The sequence below is a fragment of the Micromys minutus genome (assembly GCF_963924665.1).
Source record: "Micromys minutus genome assembly, chromosome: 29".
Lineage (NCBI taxonomy): Eukaryota > Metazoa > Chordata > Mammalia > Rodentia > Muridae > Micromys > Micromys minutus.
This window is the reverse complement of record NC_137964.1, coordinates 13,693,684-13,712,725: the sequence shown is the minus strand read 5'-3', so window position 1 is coordinate 13,712,725 and position 19,042 is coordinate 13,693,684. Positions and strand designations below refer to the sequence as shown.

The following is a 19,042-nucleotide window of genomic DNA, read 5'->3' as shown; positions in this document are numbered from 1 at the left end:
GTTTCCCAGTCCTGAGAAACACAGGCAGCAGTGTTGCTACAACTTTGAAAGCAGCCTGGTTTGTCAGGTCCACGCCCTGAGGGATAGGGATGGCTGAACCAACCCTACTGATGGTTGAACCAAGGTGGATAACAAATAACCAGTAATTAACTATGACTCACCAGGCCCTGGGCTACATCTTCACTTATATGATGTCACTGGCTCTCATGCCTGCCCGGTGACATCAACATTATCAGCATCCTCGTCATCCCCATCTTGCAGAGGGAGAGAGTGAAGAATGGAGAATGTAACTTTTACAGACTCCCCCACCCGGCCACAGAACCAGGGGAAACTCAAGCAGTCTGGTGGTCTGGGAGCTGATACTCCCAGTGAGCCCACCAGGCTGTTCGATACCACATTCCTGCTGTGTGGCGACAGCTGCCTATGATCCCAGCGCTTCAGAGGTACAAACAGAAGGATCCGGAATTAAGGTCATTCTTGGCTCCATAGAGAATTCCAGACTACTCAGAGCTGCATGAGACCATAGTCTCAAAACAAAGCAAACAGAAAAAAACAAGTGCCTCAGAAGATCCCGAAGTGGATAAAGAGCCCGCTAAGCAAGCACGGGGAATGAGTTTGGGTCCACAATGTATAAACCGAGGACATGACTCCTCCGAGGTGTGGTCGAGGGAAAGTTTTCATCATAGGTATGAGAGATACAGCCAGAGGCATCTGGAAGAGTCCAGAGCAGAGAAACTGAACTGGACATGGCCAGCGGATTGGGCCTGGACCGGAGACTGTGATGCCTCTCGCCTTTATTCCTGGCTCTCCGGATGGAGAGGCAGCCGATCTGTGAGATTCAGGCCAGCCAGTCTAAAGAATCCCAGGACAGCCAGGGCTACACAGAAAAATCTTGTCTTGAAAAAAGAAAAGCTGCCTGTCCCTCTAATCCTAGTGCTGGGCTGGAGGGGCGGGGCAGTAGTAGAACCAGGAGGATACAAGCCGGCTCCATCCAGCTTGCAAGCGCCAGGTTCGGGGTCTCCGGGGAGATAGCTCAGTGGTTAGGGGCACTGACTGCTCTTCCTATAGTGCCCAGGCTCAGACTCCAAGATCTGACACTCTTGCACAGGCAAAACACTGACACACACACACACACACACATATATGTATATGTATGTATATATATATATCTCATCAAAGCAAAAAAGAAAGAAAAACCCTCAAAAAAAGAGAGAAAGAAAGGAAGAAAGAAGTCTCAGGGTCAGAAAGATATTTAGTGGACGAAGGCGCCAGCCACCAAGCCTTTGCTCCCCAGAAGACACGTGGTAGACGACAACTAGTCTCACTTGTCGCCCTGGAACCTCCACAGGTGTGCCCTGACAAGTGTGTCCCCACGGGCCTCCCTTTGGTTCAGACCAGGTTCGGTTGCTTCCTACTTGCGACACAAAAGACCTAACACCCCCCTCCCCCGTTTATTCTCAAGAAAAAGATGGGGCTGGGCCCAGGCCACCGCCCTCCAAGCCTGCAGAGTTCTAAGCCTGACAGTGGGAACCGCTCCAGCTACTGGTATTACAGTCATTTGTTTTCTTCAACTAGAGAAGTTTCCAGATGGGGGCAGAACCTTCCTGGCCCCGCCGGCCCGCCCCCTTTGTAAGCTTAGGGGGGGAGGAATGCAGAGGGGAGGGACGGCGAGGGACGGCCCCTTAGACGGTCATTGCCATTAATAGAGACCTGAAGCACCGCCTGCTAAAAATACCCGGCTGGGCACCCATAAAAGCACAGCCGGGGCTCCAGTCCGGCACTTCTCGGATCCTCAGCCCAGCGCTTCCAGATCCTCAGCCCTGACCAGCACAGCCAAGAAGATGACCGAGCGCCGCGTGCCCTTCTCGCTGCTGCGGAGCCCCAGCTGGGAACCATTCCGGGACTGGTACCCTACCCACAGCCGCCTCTTCGATCAAGCTTTCGGGGTGCCTCGGTTGCCCGATGAGTGGTCGCAGTGGTTCAGCGGCGTCGGTTGGCCCGGCTACGTGCGACCGCTGCCCGCCGCGGCCGCCGAGGGCCCCGCGGCAGTGACCCTGGCCGCGCCCGCCCTGGCCGCGCCCGCCTTCAGCCGGGCGCTCACTCGGCAGCTCAGCAGCGGCGTCTCGGAGATCCGACACACGGCCGATCGCTGGCGCGTGTCCCTGGACGTCAACCACTTCGCTCCCGAGGAGCTCACAGTCAAGACCAAGGAAGGCGTGGTGGAGATCACTGGTGAGTTTCCCTTGTCCTCAGAGGGGACGAAACTGGTGGGGCGAGCTCCGTGGTCGCTGGAGCGGGTGGGGTGGGGGTCTGAAACCATGAGGAATAGAACCCTGAAAAGTTAGAAATGAGCTCAGGGACCCGGAGACCCGCGTCATTCTCCCTTAGCCTGCTTTTCTTGTCCGGGAACGAGGGATGCAGGTTGCTCCTAAGAGCTCTGTCATCTTAGATGATAAGGACCAACAGCTGGGGGTGTAGCTCAGGGAAGAGCCTAGCCTGGGAGGCCTTGACTTCCACCCCCAGCACAGAAACAAAATGAAGGAAGACCCAGCGCATCTTCTGGAAGACCTCGTCCCCAAATAAGCAAGTGGCAGGACTCCAGTCAGGGTCCCGAGACCCAGCCGCGGAGGGGGCGTGCGCACAGCTTTGGGTCTGCCTAACGCTAGTATCCAAGCCTGGGTCAGAGCCAAGCCCAGGGTCTGGACCCTTCGCATCCCAAATCTCAGAAGCGAACTTTCTGGAAAAGTTTTAAGATTGCAGGGCAGTCATGCATCCCACCATACTCTGACTTGTTTGCCCCCACGGGGCCTCCAGCCACTCCTTAGCTAGGACCGCAGAGGGCTGCCTCTGACCTCCTCTGTCCCCACCCACAGGCAAGCACGAAGAAAGGCAGGACGAACATGGTTACATCTCTCGGTGCTTCACCCGGAAATACACGTGAGTTCTGGGTCCTTGCATGGAGGGCGGGGTTGGGGAGAGCAGACCCAGGGCGGAGGGTGGAGGGCCCCGGGTCAGGAGAGATGTGTAATCCTTGTCCTGTTTTTTTGCCTGTCCAGGCTCCCTCCAGGTGTGGACCCCACCCTGGTGTCCTCTTCCCTGTCTCCTGAGGGCACACTTACTGTGGAGGCTCCGCTGCCCAAAGCTGTCACACAATCAGCGGAGATCACCATTCCGGTCACTTTTGAGGCCCGTGCCCAAATTGGGGGCTCAGAAGCTGGGAAGTCGGAACAGTCTGGAGCCAAGTAGAAGCCATCAGCCCCGCTGCCTATCCCCAGCCGCCATCACCGGCCATCCCCCTCTGTCAATCCGAATGCTCTTTTGATACATGTACTTTCTGTTTTTCCCAAATAAAAGTTGGCAGCTTCTGCTCATCACCGTCTCAGACTCCAGAGTTATTATGGTGGGCTAGGGATGAGTGTTCTAAATCGGAGCACCCTTTGGGGTCTTTGCTTAAGTGCTGGCTACGGGCTCAGCCCCTTCCTGGGTCCAACCTAACATTCCCCTAGGAAGAAGGGGACAAGGGTAACCTGGAGATTAAAGTTGACCAGGCTGGGCATGATGGTGTATACTTATGATTCCAGTACCCAGAAGCTGATATAGATGCTTTGGGAACTTGAAGCCAGCCTGGGCTACAGAGTGACTTCCAGGAGTGGCTGGGCCACATACTTGCTGTCTCAAAAACAAACAAACCAGACAGAAGCTTGGGTGTAGCTGAGTAGCGCGTTGCACGGCATACATGAAGCACCGTTTGATCCCCTACATGGAGGAAGGGTCAGAAAGGAGTTTAAGGTTATCCTGGCCTACATGGCCAGTTTGAGGCCAGCCTGGGACACATGAAAACATGTTAAAGTAAAAAAGACTTAAGAGCCAGCCAGACCTACCACTTGTCAGATCCAAAGGAATCTCCTCTCCCGGAGCTTCTGGCTCTGTTCTCTATTAACGGAGCAATTTCCTTGTCCCTACTAGTATATCAAAGTGCAGGCTAGCCTCCAGGCTTCCAGGGTATTAGACATACCTATGGCTCTTCCCTGCTCTGCTCTCCCCGCCCCCACCCTACACTCCAGCTCCTAGGCTTCCCTCCCGCAGCCTCTCATTCTCCTATAACTTTCCTATTTCCGCTGTGCACCCTCCTTTCCTCTTTTACTTTCATCCCTGGTCTCTTGCACAGCACACATGCTTTGTCTCCCTCCCTTGCTCCCCCCCACTCCTATCTCACGGCTAGTCTACTACCTTCTGTCCCAGCCCTGGACTCTTCCAGATGCCTCTGGCTCTTCTCTTCCTTCTCTTCCCCTGATGTCTACAACAAAAACCTTTCTCTCAGCCACACTGCATGGGTCATGCCTTACTTTATATATATCGTGCCGAAACCCTGTTTATAAAGTTCACAGCTGAACTCTCAGCACCACTGAGGCATTAGGCTGGAAGATCAGGAGTTCAAGGTCAGCCTTGGCTATATGGCACGTTCCAAACCAAACTGTTTGGAAACTCTATCAATACCACAAAATAAACAAATACAAATTTAAAATACTATTGGAAGCAATAATCTCCAGAGGCCAGGTGTCGAGGAGGATTGTAGAGAAGGCACGGGAACTGTGGCCATTCCTGGTAGCTTCCTGAGGTGCTGGCCCAGTCAACCCCACCTGCAGAACGGAACGTGGGTTCTCAGCGATGGGCAGAGGACGAGGATTGGGGTTGACATCTCGGTCAACTGACAGAGATTGCAGCATCCGCCTGCTCTGGAGAGCTTGCCTTGACTAGCCTCGGCTGTCTCAAAGCTATTACACAAGCTGTAGCTCCACCCTTGTGTGTTTTACTTTGCCCATCCATCACCCTCCAGGGAGGGAGCTGAGGGACCCCAGGGGGCTTTGGAGCCCAGTGCCCCAGAGTCTAAGGGATTGACATTGGAGGAGTTGCTCAGTGGTTAGGAGCATGGACCGCTCTTTCAGAGGATCTGAATTCAGAGCTCAGCTCCCACATCAGGTGAGTTCACAACCTCCTATAACTCCAGCTCCAGGCGAATTTATGTCTCTGGCCTCTGAAAGCAAGCACACGGGTGCACATATATACATTAAAAAATTAAGTCTTTTTTTTTTAATTGCAGGAATGCATCCAAGTAGGGTAGTACAGTTCTGTAACCCTAGCACTTCAAAGTTAGAGGCAGGAGAATGCAAGCACTCCAAGCTAGGCTGAGCCACATGGTAAGACCCGTTTCTTTCATGTAAAGATTCTTGCTGCCAAGCCTGATAACCTGAATCCAATCTCCTCAATCCCCCGTACCTCCAAAAGCTGTTCTCTGACCTTCACATACCAACCATGGTGTCCACACAGACACATTCAGGAGCATACAAACTAAATGAACAAAAAATAATAAGGCAAACGAGGTTTAATATGTAGGTCAGTAGGTTGACTGGTTTCCAAGCATTAGTCGTTGGTTGGGTTCCACCCTCAGCACATCAACTGGGTGTAATGGTGGACGCCGTCCCAGGCAGGAGGTTAGGGAGCTCAATGCCAGCCTCAGCTACAAAGCCAGTTCGAGGCCATCTTGAGCTATATAAGAGCCGGTCTGAGGAAGAAAAGACAAGCACTGTGTGGAACAGTGCATGCCTGCGTTCCCAGTGCCCGGAAGGCAAAGACAAGAAGAGCTGGAGCTCAAGAATAGCCTGGGGAACATAGTGAGGCTCTTGGGAAAATATGAAGAGCAGGGGGAGATGGCTCAGTGGTTAAACGTTCGCCTTGCAAGCATGAGGACCAAAGTTCACACCTCTAGAATCCACACAAATGCCTGAGCTCATCTGTAATCCCAGCCTTGGACGGTGGAGATTGGGCGATGGGACATATCCAGAGCTCTGGGTTTGATTAAGCAATGTCTCAATGAATAAGATAGAAGAGCAACTGAGAATTGTAATCCCAGCCTCTGTCTCAGGCTTCCATATATGCACATTTCTCTCTCTCTCTCTCTCTTCTCTCTCTCTCTCTCTCTCTCTCTCTCTCTCTCTCTCTCACACACACACACACACACACACACACACACACACACTCAAGAAAATGGAAGAGGAAAACAAAAGACATAACGCAAATTCAAGGGATCCAAACAGTTTTACCTACAAGGTCTCATAACCCCAGGCTTGTAGCAAGACCCACATTTTCCGAAACCCACAACCCTGCTTTCCTAGGGTCCCATGGGAGAAGCAGCTTCCTACGGAGAACCATAAGGCTCACCCTGTCCCCTGCTACACCCTATTTCCCAACTCTCTCAGCTTTTTGATAATGTTAGCTCCTTTCCTGGGCAGCCCCTAGATCGGAACACCTGGAGCAGGCATGCAGCCAGGGCAGGTTCCGGCAGAAAGAATCATTCTGGTCCATCTGGCAATACTAGTCTGAGCCTGTCAGGGCTCTGCCCCACCTTTCCACTGGCCAGGGCAGTTTAGTTCAGTCCATCTTGAGATCCTAAACAGCCTCACTTTGTGTAAGATGTCTCTCCGCCAGTTGCTGACTTTGCATGCGCATGGTAGAACCTGGAGAATCTTGCTGGCTAGGTCCCAACCTGGATCTGTGGACCAGTTGTCTTGTGGTTGTCGCTAAGGAGATCCTGGCTTGCGGAGGTGTGACTGCATCAGAGGTGGCTATAGCAAAGCTGCCCTGAGGTGCCCTTGGACTGTCTCCTCAGATTAACTCTGCAAAGACGTACAATCACTCCTACCTAACAACTGGGTACACAGAGAGAAACAACCGGGTACAGTGAATCTCCAGGAAGTGATAGGCTTGCTGGAGGGGTGTGGCCAGACACCGGAAGGGGTGTGGCCAGACACAGGAAGACAGATTGGCCCAGCTTTAAAGGCAAGAGAAACAGTCTCCACAGTTTGAAATGCAGATAGATACAGATAGATATAGATAGTTAATTTTATGTACGTATGCTTACTTTATTGGTATAGTTGCTACAGATATTTGGCTAAGCCTGCATGTATGTTTGTGCACCACATGCATGACTGGGGTCTTGGAGACCAGAAGAGAGCATTGGGTCCCTAGAACTGGAGCTGGGGACGGCTGTGAGCCACCATATAGGCGCTGGGAACCCAGGTCCTCTGGAAGAATAACAAGTTTGTTTTTTTTCTTCTTTCTTCTATTTTGAGACAGGATTTCACTATGTGGCCTTGGCTGTCTGGAACTCACTCTGTAGACCAGGCTGACCTCGAACTCAAAGAGATCCACCTGCCTCTGCCTCTTGAGTGCTGGGATTAAAAACAGGTACCACCACTGCCAGCTTAGATATAATCCTTAAAATATTTTAAGTATTTATTCATTTTATGTATATGCATACCAGAATAGAGAATCAGATCTCATTACTGCTGGGAATTGAACTCGGGACCTCTGGAAGAGCAGTCTGTGCTCTAAACCGCTGAGTCGTCTCTCCAGCCCTAGATATTTTTTACTTGGAACAACTGGTTTTCAAACGAACAAGAAGAATGAGTCTCACATACAAGATGCTGTCTCTGGGCAGCAGCTTCCATTCTGGTATCTTCAGCTCCTACAAGACTTTATCCAGAAAATGTGATACAGTAGAGATGAAGACTTAGAGAGGATTGGGGAGCAGTGATTAAGTGGTGTATCTCTGTCCTTCCCACGGCTGCAGATGGGGCTCTGAGGCGCTTTTCAGGATGACATTGATGCTGTGAGACTTCTGACACGTTACCACTTAGCCAGCTCTGCCATAGCTCTTGGGTCCAGCGGTGCTGTGTTAGGAACACTATCTTTTTTTTCTCAGGCTACCAGAAAGATGTTGAACATTCAGACTGAGCATGCTCTTCCAGAACAGCCCACGATCTTTCAAAAACAAGAAGCAGTTCTGCCGGAAGAAGTCTGCAAGGAGAAACTCCCTCGGAACTATAAGAACATCAGTCTAGGCCTCAAGATGCTGAAGAAGACCGTGGAGGGCATCTGCATAGACAAGAAATCTTCAGTGCTAACATCTCCATCCGAGGTCGAATCCAGGCTGGTGTAGTGACTGAACAGATGAAGAGGCAGAGGGCCATTGTCATCCACTCAGACTGTCTCTACTACCACCAAAGTACAGTGATTGGGGAAGGGACTCGAGCACATGTCTGTGCACCTGCCCCCTGTTTCAGGGATGTACAGATTGGGGACATCGTCACCGTGGGTGAGTTCAGGCTGCTGAGCAGGACAGTGAGCTTCATTGTGCTCAAGGTCACCAAGGCTGCTGGCACCAAGAAGCAGTTCCAGTTTTGAGAGGACTCTGGTGGCTTCCAAGAAGAAATAAAGTTATTTTCCAACTTAAAAAAGAAAGGAAGGAAGGAAGGAAGAAACACTATCTCCATTCACATTACTTTTTGTTACAAACCTAACAGAGGGGAGGGCTTCTGGGTATTTAGGCACACTTTTTTTTTTTTAAGATTGATTGATTGGTTGATTGATTGATTGAATGTGAGTACTTTGTTGCTGTCTTCAAACACACCAGAAGAGAGCATCAGATCTCATCACAGATGGTTGTGAGCCACCCTGTGGTTGCTGGGAATTGAGCTCAGGACCTTTGGAAGAGCAATCAGTGCTCTTAACCACTGAGCCATCTCTCCAGCCCCCAACTTAATTTTTTTTTTTTAAGTTTCACAGAACAGATAATTGATTGAGCAGATGACAACAATAAAGGTGAAGTGGGGGGGGGGGGAGATTGTGTCTCTGTGTCCCAGGGGCTGCCAGTCTGTCCCGCACAACCGTCTCGCCTGCAAGAACGACGCGGCACACGAAATAGGATTCTTCTGCGGTAAACTTTAATGCTCTCGAGAGCCAGCACTTGCTACACGTAACGAAGAAGACGAAGAAGACCAAGAAGACCCCGAACTATCTAGCCCGTCCCCTTATAAAGGGATCAGTCCTTGCCTTGGACGTGGAGCCCCCTGATTGGTTGAAACTCATCAGGCCCTATGACGCCACGGGAGAGGCAGAGCTCAAGGAGTGGAAAGTTACCCAGCACGTGCGCACATGACTTGTTTACTGCTAACTCCAGCCGGATGTCAGCGCCATCTTGTAATGGAGAATGTGCAGGCGGCGCCCCACACCAGTCACGAAGCGAAAGGTCATAGAGCTGCCAAGTAGTCGAGCGCTTGTGACTAGGGTCAACAAGAGACAGGGTCAAGTTCACACCTTGATTTTGCCCTGACTTCATAACTTCTTAGAAGTGCATAGTCCAAGGATTTCACTCCCCTCAAACCAGGAATAAATAAACTATAATTCAGTCAGCTTCTGTTAAGCTTTGTGGAGCCAAAAGAGGAGATATTGTCTCCAAATCCTGGCTGGACATCCAAACAGGAAGAGGGGGCTTCAGCCCCAGAGATCCCTGCATTCCATGTCCCATCAGAAAAGGAGAGCTGTGTCAGGGAGACTCCTATGACCTCTGAAAGAGAAAGCAGTGCTCTTAACCTCCGAGCCACCTCTCCAACCCCTGTGGGCTCACTTCTTAACATTTTTGTTTTTCTTTCTTTCTGTTTTTTTTTTGGGGGGGGGTTCCAGCATCCTTCATCCACTGTCCACACCGCCCCCACCCCCTAGGACCACATGATATTTGAAGAGTGCATATGAAGTTTCCATAAATTATCCTAGGAGACCTCCAGTTATCATCCCTTTGTGCTCGGGGTGGCCTTGAACATCACTAGTTGAGGATAATCTTCAACTTCTGACCCTCCTGCCTTCACTTCTTGGTTGTAGGGATTATGGGATTGTGCCACCATGTGTGCTTAATGTCCTGCTGGGAGTAAAACTCCAAGCACACAGTGTACCAGCTGGATTCTGGTGGTGGTGGTGGTAGTGTGTGTGTGTGTGTGTGCACATATGCATGCACAAGCATATTACAATACCCATATAGAGGTCATACGACAACTTGTGGGGGTTAGTTTTTCTCCTTCCATCATGTGGATCCCAAGCGTCAAACTCAGGTCCCAGGGTTCAGCATAAACTGCTCTTCTTCACCTGAAGGGCCATCTCTGGCCCTCCAGCCATGTCTTTTGTTCCTTTGTGGGTTTTTGTTATTTTGTTTTTCAAGACTGGGGTTTCTCTGTGTAATCCTGCTGTCCTGAAACTCTCTCTGTAGAGCAGGCTGGCCTCGAACTCACAGAGATCCACCTGCCTCTGCCTCCGGAGTGCTGGGAGGTGTGTGTCACCACCACCCAGCATCATACACAATAAATTTTAATAAACAGCCCTTCCAGGCTGGAAGGGCGTTCTTTGGGCTCCATCTTTCTCCCCACTTGAGCTTCAGAGGTAAGTTGCTATACATAATGGGACCTGGCTCCTGGATGCCACCCACCTCTTTTCTTCCTGGACCCCTCAGGAGGAATGAGAGCCCTGCTCAGTCTTCATAGAGACCCCAATTTTTTGCCCTGCTCCCCAATACTCCTCTGATGGTCAAACCCACAGAGATCCACTTTCCTCTGCACCCAGAGTGCTGAGACCAAAGACGCGCGCCTTCAACCTTAACTGGCAGTCCTGTATTTTCCTATTCATCTCTTAGAGGTAACATCTGCGTTCCAAGCCGATATCTCCTCTGGGTCCAGCACCCTCCCGTTGTCCAAGCCTGTGCTCTTGACCGGGCAGATGAAGGAAACAGCTCAAAAGAGGCATCATGGAAGACTGAGACTCAATTGGTGGGGCGTTTGTTCAGCAAGCGCCAAGTCCTAGGGCCCATGCATTATGATCCCCAATACTGCATAGACCGTGTGTGGCAACACACACTTGTACTCCCAGCACTCACGAGGTGGAGGCAAGAGGATCAGAAGTTAAAGGTCATCCTTCCGCTACAGTTTGGAGCCAGCCTGAGCTACATGAGACCCCAGTTCAATGAAGCCTTTGTCTTTCAAAAAAAAAAAAAAAAAAAAAATACAGCTGCTGGACTCCTCAACAGACCAAGTTGAACTTGAAGTCCAAATAAGTCGCTAGGCTTTCTCAGGGTTACCCAGCAAGCAGTTCGGGCAGAGTAGGACATGATGGGTTCCTGAAGCCATTCTGTACCTATTCTATCGTGGTTTAAATAGGAAAGGTCCCCATAGGTAAATGTGTTTAAGCACTTGGTCTCCAGAAGGTGGTGCTATTTTGACAATTTTTAGGAGGGGGGGAGTTTGCTAGAGGAGACAACACTCCCCCCAAACAAGGCCTATCCGAGTTCAATTTTCTGACCTCTGACTGTCCTTGCAAAAGACAGAAATCAAGCCAGTTGGAATCTATATGGACCTCCCCTCGAAGTCCCTCCCTTCCTTCTCCAGGTTCCCCTGGCGCCATTTCATCCTCTGGACCTCTTCTGAACTGCTGTGTATATCGTTCATCTCTCTCTGAATTCCACCCACTGATTTAACTCTAGCCCGCACTGTCCCAGCCCCAGATACCAAAATTCCTCCTTTGTTGTTGTTTTTTGCTTATTTATTAGACTTTTAAAGACTCATAGTGAGGGCTGGAGAGATGTCTCAGTGGTTAGGAGCACTGACTGCTCTTCCAGAGGTCCTGAGTTCATAATTCCAGCAACCACATGGTGGCTCACAGCCATCTGTAATGGAATCTGATACCCTCTTCTGGTGTGTCTGAAGACAGCTACAGTGCACTTATATATAATAAATAAATTTTAAAAACGAATAGACTTGACTATCTAGATATCTAGATAGATAGGTAGATAATGATAGAATTTCATATAGCCCAGGCTAGCCTCCAATTTGTTATACAGCCGAAGTGTGACCGTGAACTCATCTGAGTTCGGGAGTTACACGTTTGGTCATCGTCCTTGATTTATGCAGTGCTGGAGATGGAAGCTTCATCTCTGTGCATGTTAGACCCCACGTCCGCTCATCTGTGGGGATTACAGGTCTGTGCCACTCCATTTTTGAAGCTCCGGGGACTAAACTCCAATCCCAGGAGGGAAACCACAAAGTCCAGTTGAACAAACTTCTAATGGCAACCACCCCCCCACTCACCCCCACCCCAGCAACAGCCAGTCAGGCTACAACAGCAGGGTCAAGGTCCATAGAGATAATCTAAGACATCCTGCAGAAAAAAAGATAACCAAGCCATCCTGTTTGTCAGGTGATTTTGCCCCTGTGTTTGGTTCCTGCAGATTACACTAGAAAGACAGTTTTTAAATTAACTTGCTGACACGTATAGAAATTCCCCAAGTTGCTGTAACCACAATAAATGCCCTGAACCCCTAGACTCGGGGCTCTCACTTCTGACCCCCTATGACAATGATGAGAGTCCTTGTTCTCGAGCTTGTAATAAAGACCCTTGTGTGTTTACATCAGAATTGGCTCCTGGGTGGTCTTTGGGGTCCCTGCGACTTGGGCATAGCACCACCTTTTCAGAAGCAAGCACCCTTTCCATCCCCCTTGATGACCATGATGGTCTTGAACCCTACTAGTAGCTGGATTTGAAGAGCAAAGTAAAGAAACCAGAATAGAAAACAGAAACCATGGGTAAAAGAGAGAAAAGATTTTTCCAACTCCTAAGGAGATGGGGAAAAATCTTCACGGTTACAGGGGAATGGGAGGAAGGGAGCTTGTGAGCTGGTGGGGCAGGAAGCTTTGAAGTGTATAACTAGGTTTTTTGGGGGGGAGGTGGGGAATGGGGGTAATCCTGTAGGCTAGCACGCATTTTCTTATGTGGATAGATACCACAGGCATGTGTGTTAATGGAAGAGCCATACTCCCTCGTTTTTTTGTTTGTTTGTTTTTGGACCTCACAGATCCACTTGGGTTGATCTTTGGGGGGGGGGGGCGGGTCCTGAAGCCCCAAGGCAGTGGCATCAGGGGAGGAGAAAGTGGGCTCAGATGTCAACTCTTTGAGCCTCTGAATGCTTCAGGGCTAAACAAACCACACCCAGGCAGGAAGCCCACCTTTCCCCAGCTTTGATACTGCCCCTGAAGGAAGCCATATGCCCAGCACCCTGCCTTGAGAAGTCCCCCGGGCACTCTCTCAGACATCCTACCATACCCAGGGGTTCTCCGACCAACTTCTAAGCTCTACACACTAGAAAAGGCAAAGGGTAAGAGGCCCAGTTTTAAGTTGCTTATCTAGCAAGCGTGGGGATATGAGTTCAATCCCTTCTGAGGTCTTTTACCCTTGTAAAACTTCCGGGAGCATGCTTGCAACCCTGCACCAAAGAGGCGGGATTAACAGATTCCAGAAACCCTAGCTTACTAAGCTCCAGACCAATGAGAGAACCTGTTTTAAAGGAGGCAGAGAATGCTGTTTCTGTGCTGACATTGTCCTCTGACTGCCACACACAGGCACGCACCCACATGGAAGCAAAAAAGGAGTGGGCTGGGGGGTGAAAGAAGAGAAAGAGAGAGGGAGGGAAGAAAGGGAGGAGAAGGAGAAAGAGAGATCTTTGAGTGTGCTCCGGGCTCATCTCTGCTCCTAGCCTGTCTCCGAGGGCCCTCAAAGCTGTGGAAATGTCCCTAATGTGGGACTGACCAGTGCTCGGGCCGCTGGACTGCTAGCCCATCCTGTTATTGCAGATCTAACAGCCATATCTGGGTCTCAGGCCTTTGGCCTTTTCCTACCTTTCAGATAGGAATTGTTCAAGACTGTGTCTAATTCTCTTCAGAGACGACACCTGCTAGCTGCCAACCATCCATTAGCAAGCCTAGGCCACTAGGAGGCAGCAGAGGACCATTTTTGTACTTGGGGTCAGTCAAGACAAACTGCCTTGGGCTCACATCTCCAAGACCTGGCCACCTTTTGGGTACATTTTCAATTTTTATTTACTTGTTCTACTTATTATCTTGTTTTTTTGTTTTTTAAAGAAGGATTTGTCTGTGTAGTCTTGGCTGTCCTGGAACTCACTCTGTAGACTAGACTGGCCCTGAACTCAGAGATTTCCCCTGCCTCGGCCTCTGGAGTGTGCCATGTCACCACTGCCCAGCATGCAGCACATATTCTAACAGCTGTGCCATCTCTCCAGACCTGGGTTTTGTTTTTCAAATAATTTCCTTACTTATCTATGTATTTGTGTGAGTGGGAGTTATGTTTCTGTTGTGCTGCAGTGTGCACTGGGGCTCAGAGGACAAGTTTCAGGCATTAGCTTCCTCCTTCTACCACGTGAGATCAGTTGAAAGGAGGGAGGCTCAATTGAGAACAATGCCTCCATAAGATCTGGCTGTAAGGCATTTTCTTAATTCGTGATGGATGTGGGGAGACCCAGCTCATGGTGGGTGGGGCCATCCGGGGCTTGTGGTCTTGGGTTCTATAAGAAAGCAGGCTGAGAAAGCTAAGAGAAGCAAGCCAGTAAGTAACGTCCCTCCATAGCCTCTGCATCAGCTCCTGCCTCCAGGCTCCTGCCAACTTCCTTCGGTGACGCTAGCAATATCGAAGTCCTTTTAGTTGTTGCTCAGGTTCTTTTGGGGTGTGGCGTTGAGACGGGGTTTCTCTGTATAGCCTCTGATTCCCACGTTCTAGAATTAAAGGCATGAACCTCCACTCTCCTAAAAATTTTTTTTAATTACACCTGTGTGTGTGTGTGTGTGTGTGTGTGTGTGTGTGTGTGTGTGTGTAACAGAAGGGGGCGCTGAAGTTACAGGTCCTTGTGAGCCATAAGAGGTGGGTACTGGGAACTGAACTTTACTAGAGCAACACAAGCTCTTAACTACTGAACCATCCAGCGTCCACCAGACCATCCCTGTTAGTTTGTTTGTTTGAGACAGGGTCTCTCTATATAGTCCTGGCTGTCCTGGAACTCACGCCGTAGACCAGGCTGGCCTCAAATTCAGAGATCCGCCTCCTCTGCCTCCCAAGTGCTGGGATTAAAGGTGTTCATCACCACACCCAGCTGCCCCCCTTTTAAAAACCAGGTTTTCTACAGTACAGCCTTGAACATGCAGTGTAGTTGAGAATGATCCTGTATTCCTGATCTTCCTGCCTCCAATATTACAGACATGTGTCACACCAGATTTCTGTGCAGATAGGGATGGAACTTTGAAGGCTTTCTACTAGGCAAGCACTCTACCAACTGAGGTGCCTGCCTCCTTCTGTCTTAGGCTGGCCTAGAACTCCCGAGCCTCCCAAATGCTGAGATTAGAAATGTACATGACCATATGCTGTCTCACTCAGCTTTCTCTATCATTTTTGTGGCGCCGGAGATCGAACCAGATCTTCAAGCCCTGTGTGTGTGTTTCAACTGAGCCAATTCCCTGTAGTAACACTAGGAAGCCAGTGAGTATAAGGCATTTGTTTGGTTCTACGGTTTTGGAGATGCAACCCTTAGTCATGCTAGTAAACATGCTACCACTAAACTGCACCCCAGCCCCTCACTCGGGGATTCTAGGCAGGGGCTCTACCACTGGGCCACGCCCCCAGCTCCTTACTAGGAACTCTAGGCAAGGGCTGTACCACCCCAGCCACACAATCTGCTCCTCACTGGGGGATTCTAGGCAAGAGGTCTACTTGCTACTGAAGTAATCTAATCCCCTTTCGCTACCCAGTTTAAGACAGGATCTCATTGACTTAATATACCAATCCCACCCCTGAATCTTGGATTAGAAGCCTGAGCCATAAGATAGAGCTTGCTAGTTGTGTGTGTGTGTGTGTGTGTGTGTGTGTGCGCGCGCGCGCGCATGAGTGCGAACTTCAATTTAAGGCCTGTGCCACCAACACCCAGCTGACTTTGTGAGGTAGATGCCCTGCACACTTAGGACACAGTGAGATGTGAACTCAAACCCCGATTTTTCTTCCCTGACAGAAGATGGGGCATAGCTGGATGACGGAACAACGCTGATCTTTGAGCCAATGAGATGGCTTTGTGAGCAAAGGAACCGTTGCCAAGTCTGAGGAGAGACCCGAGTTTGATATCTGAGACCCACATGGTGGTAGGGGGAACTCCTTCACACATACATACACACGCAAACATATACGTAAGTGCCGGTGTGTGAGCACACACAGACACACACCCAAATTAGTGCAATCATCTCCCTAATTATTATTATTAAAGACAGGGTCTCTCTATGTAACTGTCTATTTAGCTGTCCTGAATTTTGCTATGTAGACCAGGCTAGCCTCGAACTCACTGACATCGGCCAGCCACTGCCTTCTGAGTGCTGGGATAAATGGCATGTACCACATATAGCCTTATCTCCTAATTTTAGGTTAGAAAAGGGAGGGGCAGACGCTTTTTTCTTCTTCTGACCTTGTTGCAAGCTGATTCTTAACTGGTTACCATTCATTAGAAACCAGAAATATCTGGCCAGAGGAGGCCAGGTAGGCTGGGGACCTTAAACACTTTAAGAGCGAAGGGACTGGCTTCTAGGTCCTCAGGACTCCAACTGTGTAGCCCATGTCCACCATAGCGCACTACCTAAGAAAGGGACACTGTGTGTGTGTGTGTGTGTGTGTGTGTAACTTGCTGTTTTAGTAATCCCTTTGGACTCTCCCAGAGTGTGTGGACTGGAGCTCAAAGATGCTGAGTCCCAATTCCCCAATTAAGGACACAGGAACAATGTGGATATCTTGGGATCGTATCGGGAAGGTAATCTGGAGATGAGGAATTGCAGCAAGCTTAGAGGACAGAGAGCGGGTCACTGTCTCTATGGCAACCCTGAGGGCGAGGACCACCTGGAGCCTGATGCATCACCTAAGGTCACCTCCTTCCAAGGACAACCCCCGTGGAGATTTTTCCGCCCTAAAAAAAGCCCAAAGCAGATTATTCCGAAAGGACTACAAAGGCGGAGACAAAGCGGAGAGAAGAGGACTGGAAGCAAGGATAAACTCCGCATTAGCGCAGCGGCGGGCTCAGCAGGCGGATTCCAAAGCAGGAATGCGAGGCCCAGCAACAGGCCGGCCATTGGCACAAACGCAAGATGCTGGCTTGTGATTGGCTCTTGCCACGCGCTGGGTAAAAGGCTATATCTCCTTGCCGGGCGGGGCGGAGCCGCGGCCCCGCCTAGCTCACAGCTGGGCACTTGGGCAGAGGTAGGGGAGCGGTCACTCTTGGAAGTCTGGCTCTCCTGTGTGCACACACGCAGGCACCACAATTCTTTGTCTGAAGTCCAGGAGTTTGGGGGAGGGGAACACGCACAAACCCGGGAACGGAGATCTCAGATGGGCTGGCCTTGAAGTCGCTGCTACCATCCGGGTCTGGGCTCAAGGTACCGGCACAAACCGGGACCGCTGCAGAACCCGCAGTGCCCACCAGGGGGAGGCAGAGGACGTCGGTGCTGGAGTCCCTGAGGGTTATGGGGAACAGATCCCAGACTTGGGCCAGAAGACTCCTGAATCTCAGCAACCCCAACCCCAGCATCCTGTACTCGGCTTCATTCCGTTTTGCAATCAACAGTACAGTCAGGCCAGTTATCTTCCTTGGTTTTTTTTTTTTTTTGCGAACTCACAAGACTGCTCCTACCTCTTAGGAGTTCTATACTCCCATGGCCTGGCACAACTTTCTTTTTGTTTTGTTTGAGACCCAGTCTCACTCAGCCCAAGTTAAGTCTCAAATTTAGCTGGCCTTGAAGCCCAGAAACGCTGTATTTCTTTTTGTACCTCATCTCCCAGCATCCTGTCCCACTTCTAACTTTTCTTTCCTCTTTCTTTTTGAGAGTGGTTTCATGCAATCCAAGCTAGCTTTGAATATTACCTGGCAACTTTAAAAAAGATTTTGTGTGGGTGTGTGTACACAGGCATATGCAGAGGCCCGGGGAGGGTGTTGGAAGTATCTTCTATCATTTTCTACCTATTCCTGAGCCAAAGTCTTTTCCTGAACCTGGCATTTGCATTTCCTCAGATAGGCTGGAAGCCAGCAAGCATCAGTTGATGGTCGTTTGGAGCACAGGTCGCCTGGCTTGCCAAATGGGTGCTGGTTCCTGGTGAAAGCACTGCACTCCACAACCAAGCTCGATCCTCAACCTTCAACTGATCCTCCAGTCTCCATGAGTGCTGGGGTATCAGGTGTGCCCCACCACGTGCACACCCGGTTCGTGCACATGGTTTTGTTTTTTTTTTTTTTTTTTTCGAGACAAGGGTTTCTTTGTGTAGCCCTGGCTGGCCTTGAACTCGCCACACCTGGCCCGATTTCCTGTATGTTAAGTAAACACTTTACCAATCGAGCTACCTCCCAGGTTCATCTTGTCCATGACCACTGGGCTGTTGTCTTTGCTCACTGCCTTTCCTTGGGAGGTAAAGGCACTGTGAGTTCCAGGCCAGCATGGTCTACAAGTTCTAAGTTAATACACTACACACATCAAGGATATGACCTTCTCTGGCCTCTGCCCCCAAAACAAGGCATGTCACGGTAGGGATCTGGGCATTTAGTTAAAATGATTACTATTCCAAAACGGACTTAAAATGCTCATAGTCAGAACAGGCTGGATCCTTCACATGGGCTTACCCAGCCGTTAGCTGCTCAATCCATCTTGACTCTAGTTTCCTGATTGGGGGGGCGGGGGTTCACTTTTCCATTACTCTCCCTTCCCCCACCCAGACCAAGAACTCAGCACTGTGGAGGGACAGCGAGATTTCCAGCAGTCAGGTTTGCAGGAAGAGTCTTCAACTCCAACAAACAACCCTTACACACACACACACACACACACACACACACACTCCTTTTTGAGGCAGGGTTTCTCTGTGTAGCCCTGGCTGTTCTGGAACTCACCCTGTAGACCAGGCTAGCCTCAAATTTCAGCGTGCAGAGATTAAAGGCAATCTCTGCCACCACCACCAAGCTGGCTGGCAAAACCCCTTCTAATATGGGGAAAGTGCCTTTGAAAAGCACTATTGCTCCTAAGGAATGCAAACAGCTACCCCATAACTAAAGTACTACCAACCAAGGCTAGGGTGATCCCAGCAAGCCTAGTGATTGGCTGGGGCAGAGGCATGAAGCTCTGAGTGGTTCTTAAGAGCCTGTCATTACGATCCCCCTTGCGAAAACCCAGCTGTGACACTAAAGATGGGCCTTGAAATGTCCAAGAGTCACATCCATCACGGTGGGAAAGAAAGGAAGTGGTCAGGATGACGGCCTCACACCTTCCTGCTCAGAGCTCCCTTATGAACATGGAGAGCCAGTTTCCAG

General features: G+C 50.1%; 1 protein-coding gene and 1 pseudogene across 2 annotated transcripts; both read left to right on the top strand.

Annotated features, from left to right (window-relative positions):
* The first annotated feature begins 1,751 nt into the window (after positions 1–1,751).
* On the top strand, positions 1,752–3,371 carry HSPB1 (heat shock protein family B (small) member 1). Its single transcript, XM_080940425.1, has 3 exons — positions 1,752–2,232; positions 2,874–2,937; positions 3,057–3,371. The coding sequence occupies exons 1-3, from the start codon at positions 1,842–1,844 to the stop codon at positions 3,244–3,246; spliced, it is 645 nt and encodes a 214-aa protein (XP_080796551.1). The 5' UTR covers positions 1,752–1,841; the 3' UTR covers positions 3,247–3,371.
* A 4,403-nt stretch (positions 3,372–7,774) lies between these two features.
* LOC308439319 (small ribosomal subunit protein uS17-like) lies at positions 7,775–8,244 on the top strand (annotated as a pseudogene). Its single transcript has one exon. The product of its transcript is annotated as a small ribosomal subunit protein uS17-like (transcript).
* The last annotated feature ends 10,798 nt before the right edge of the window (positions 8,245–19,042 follow it).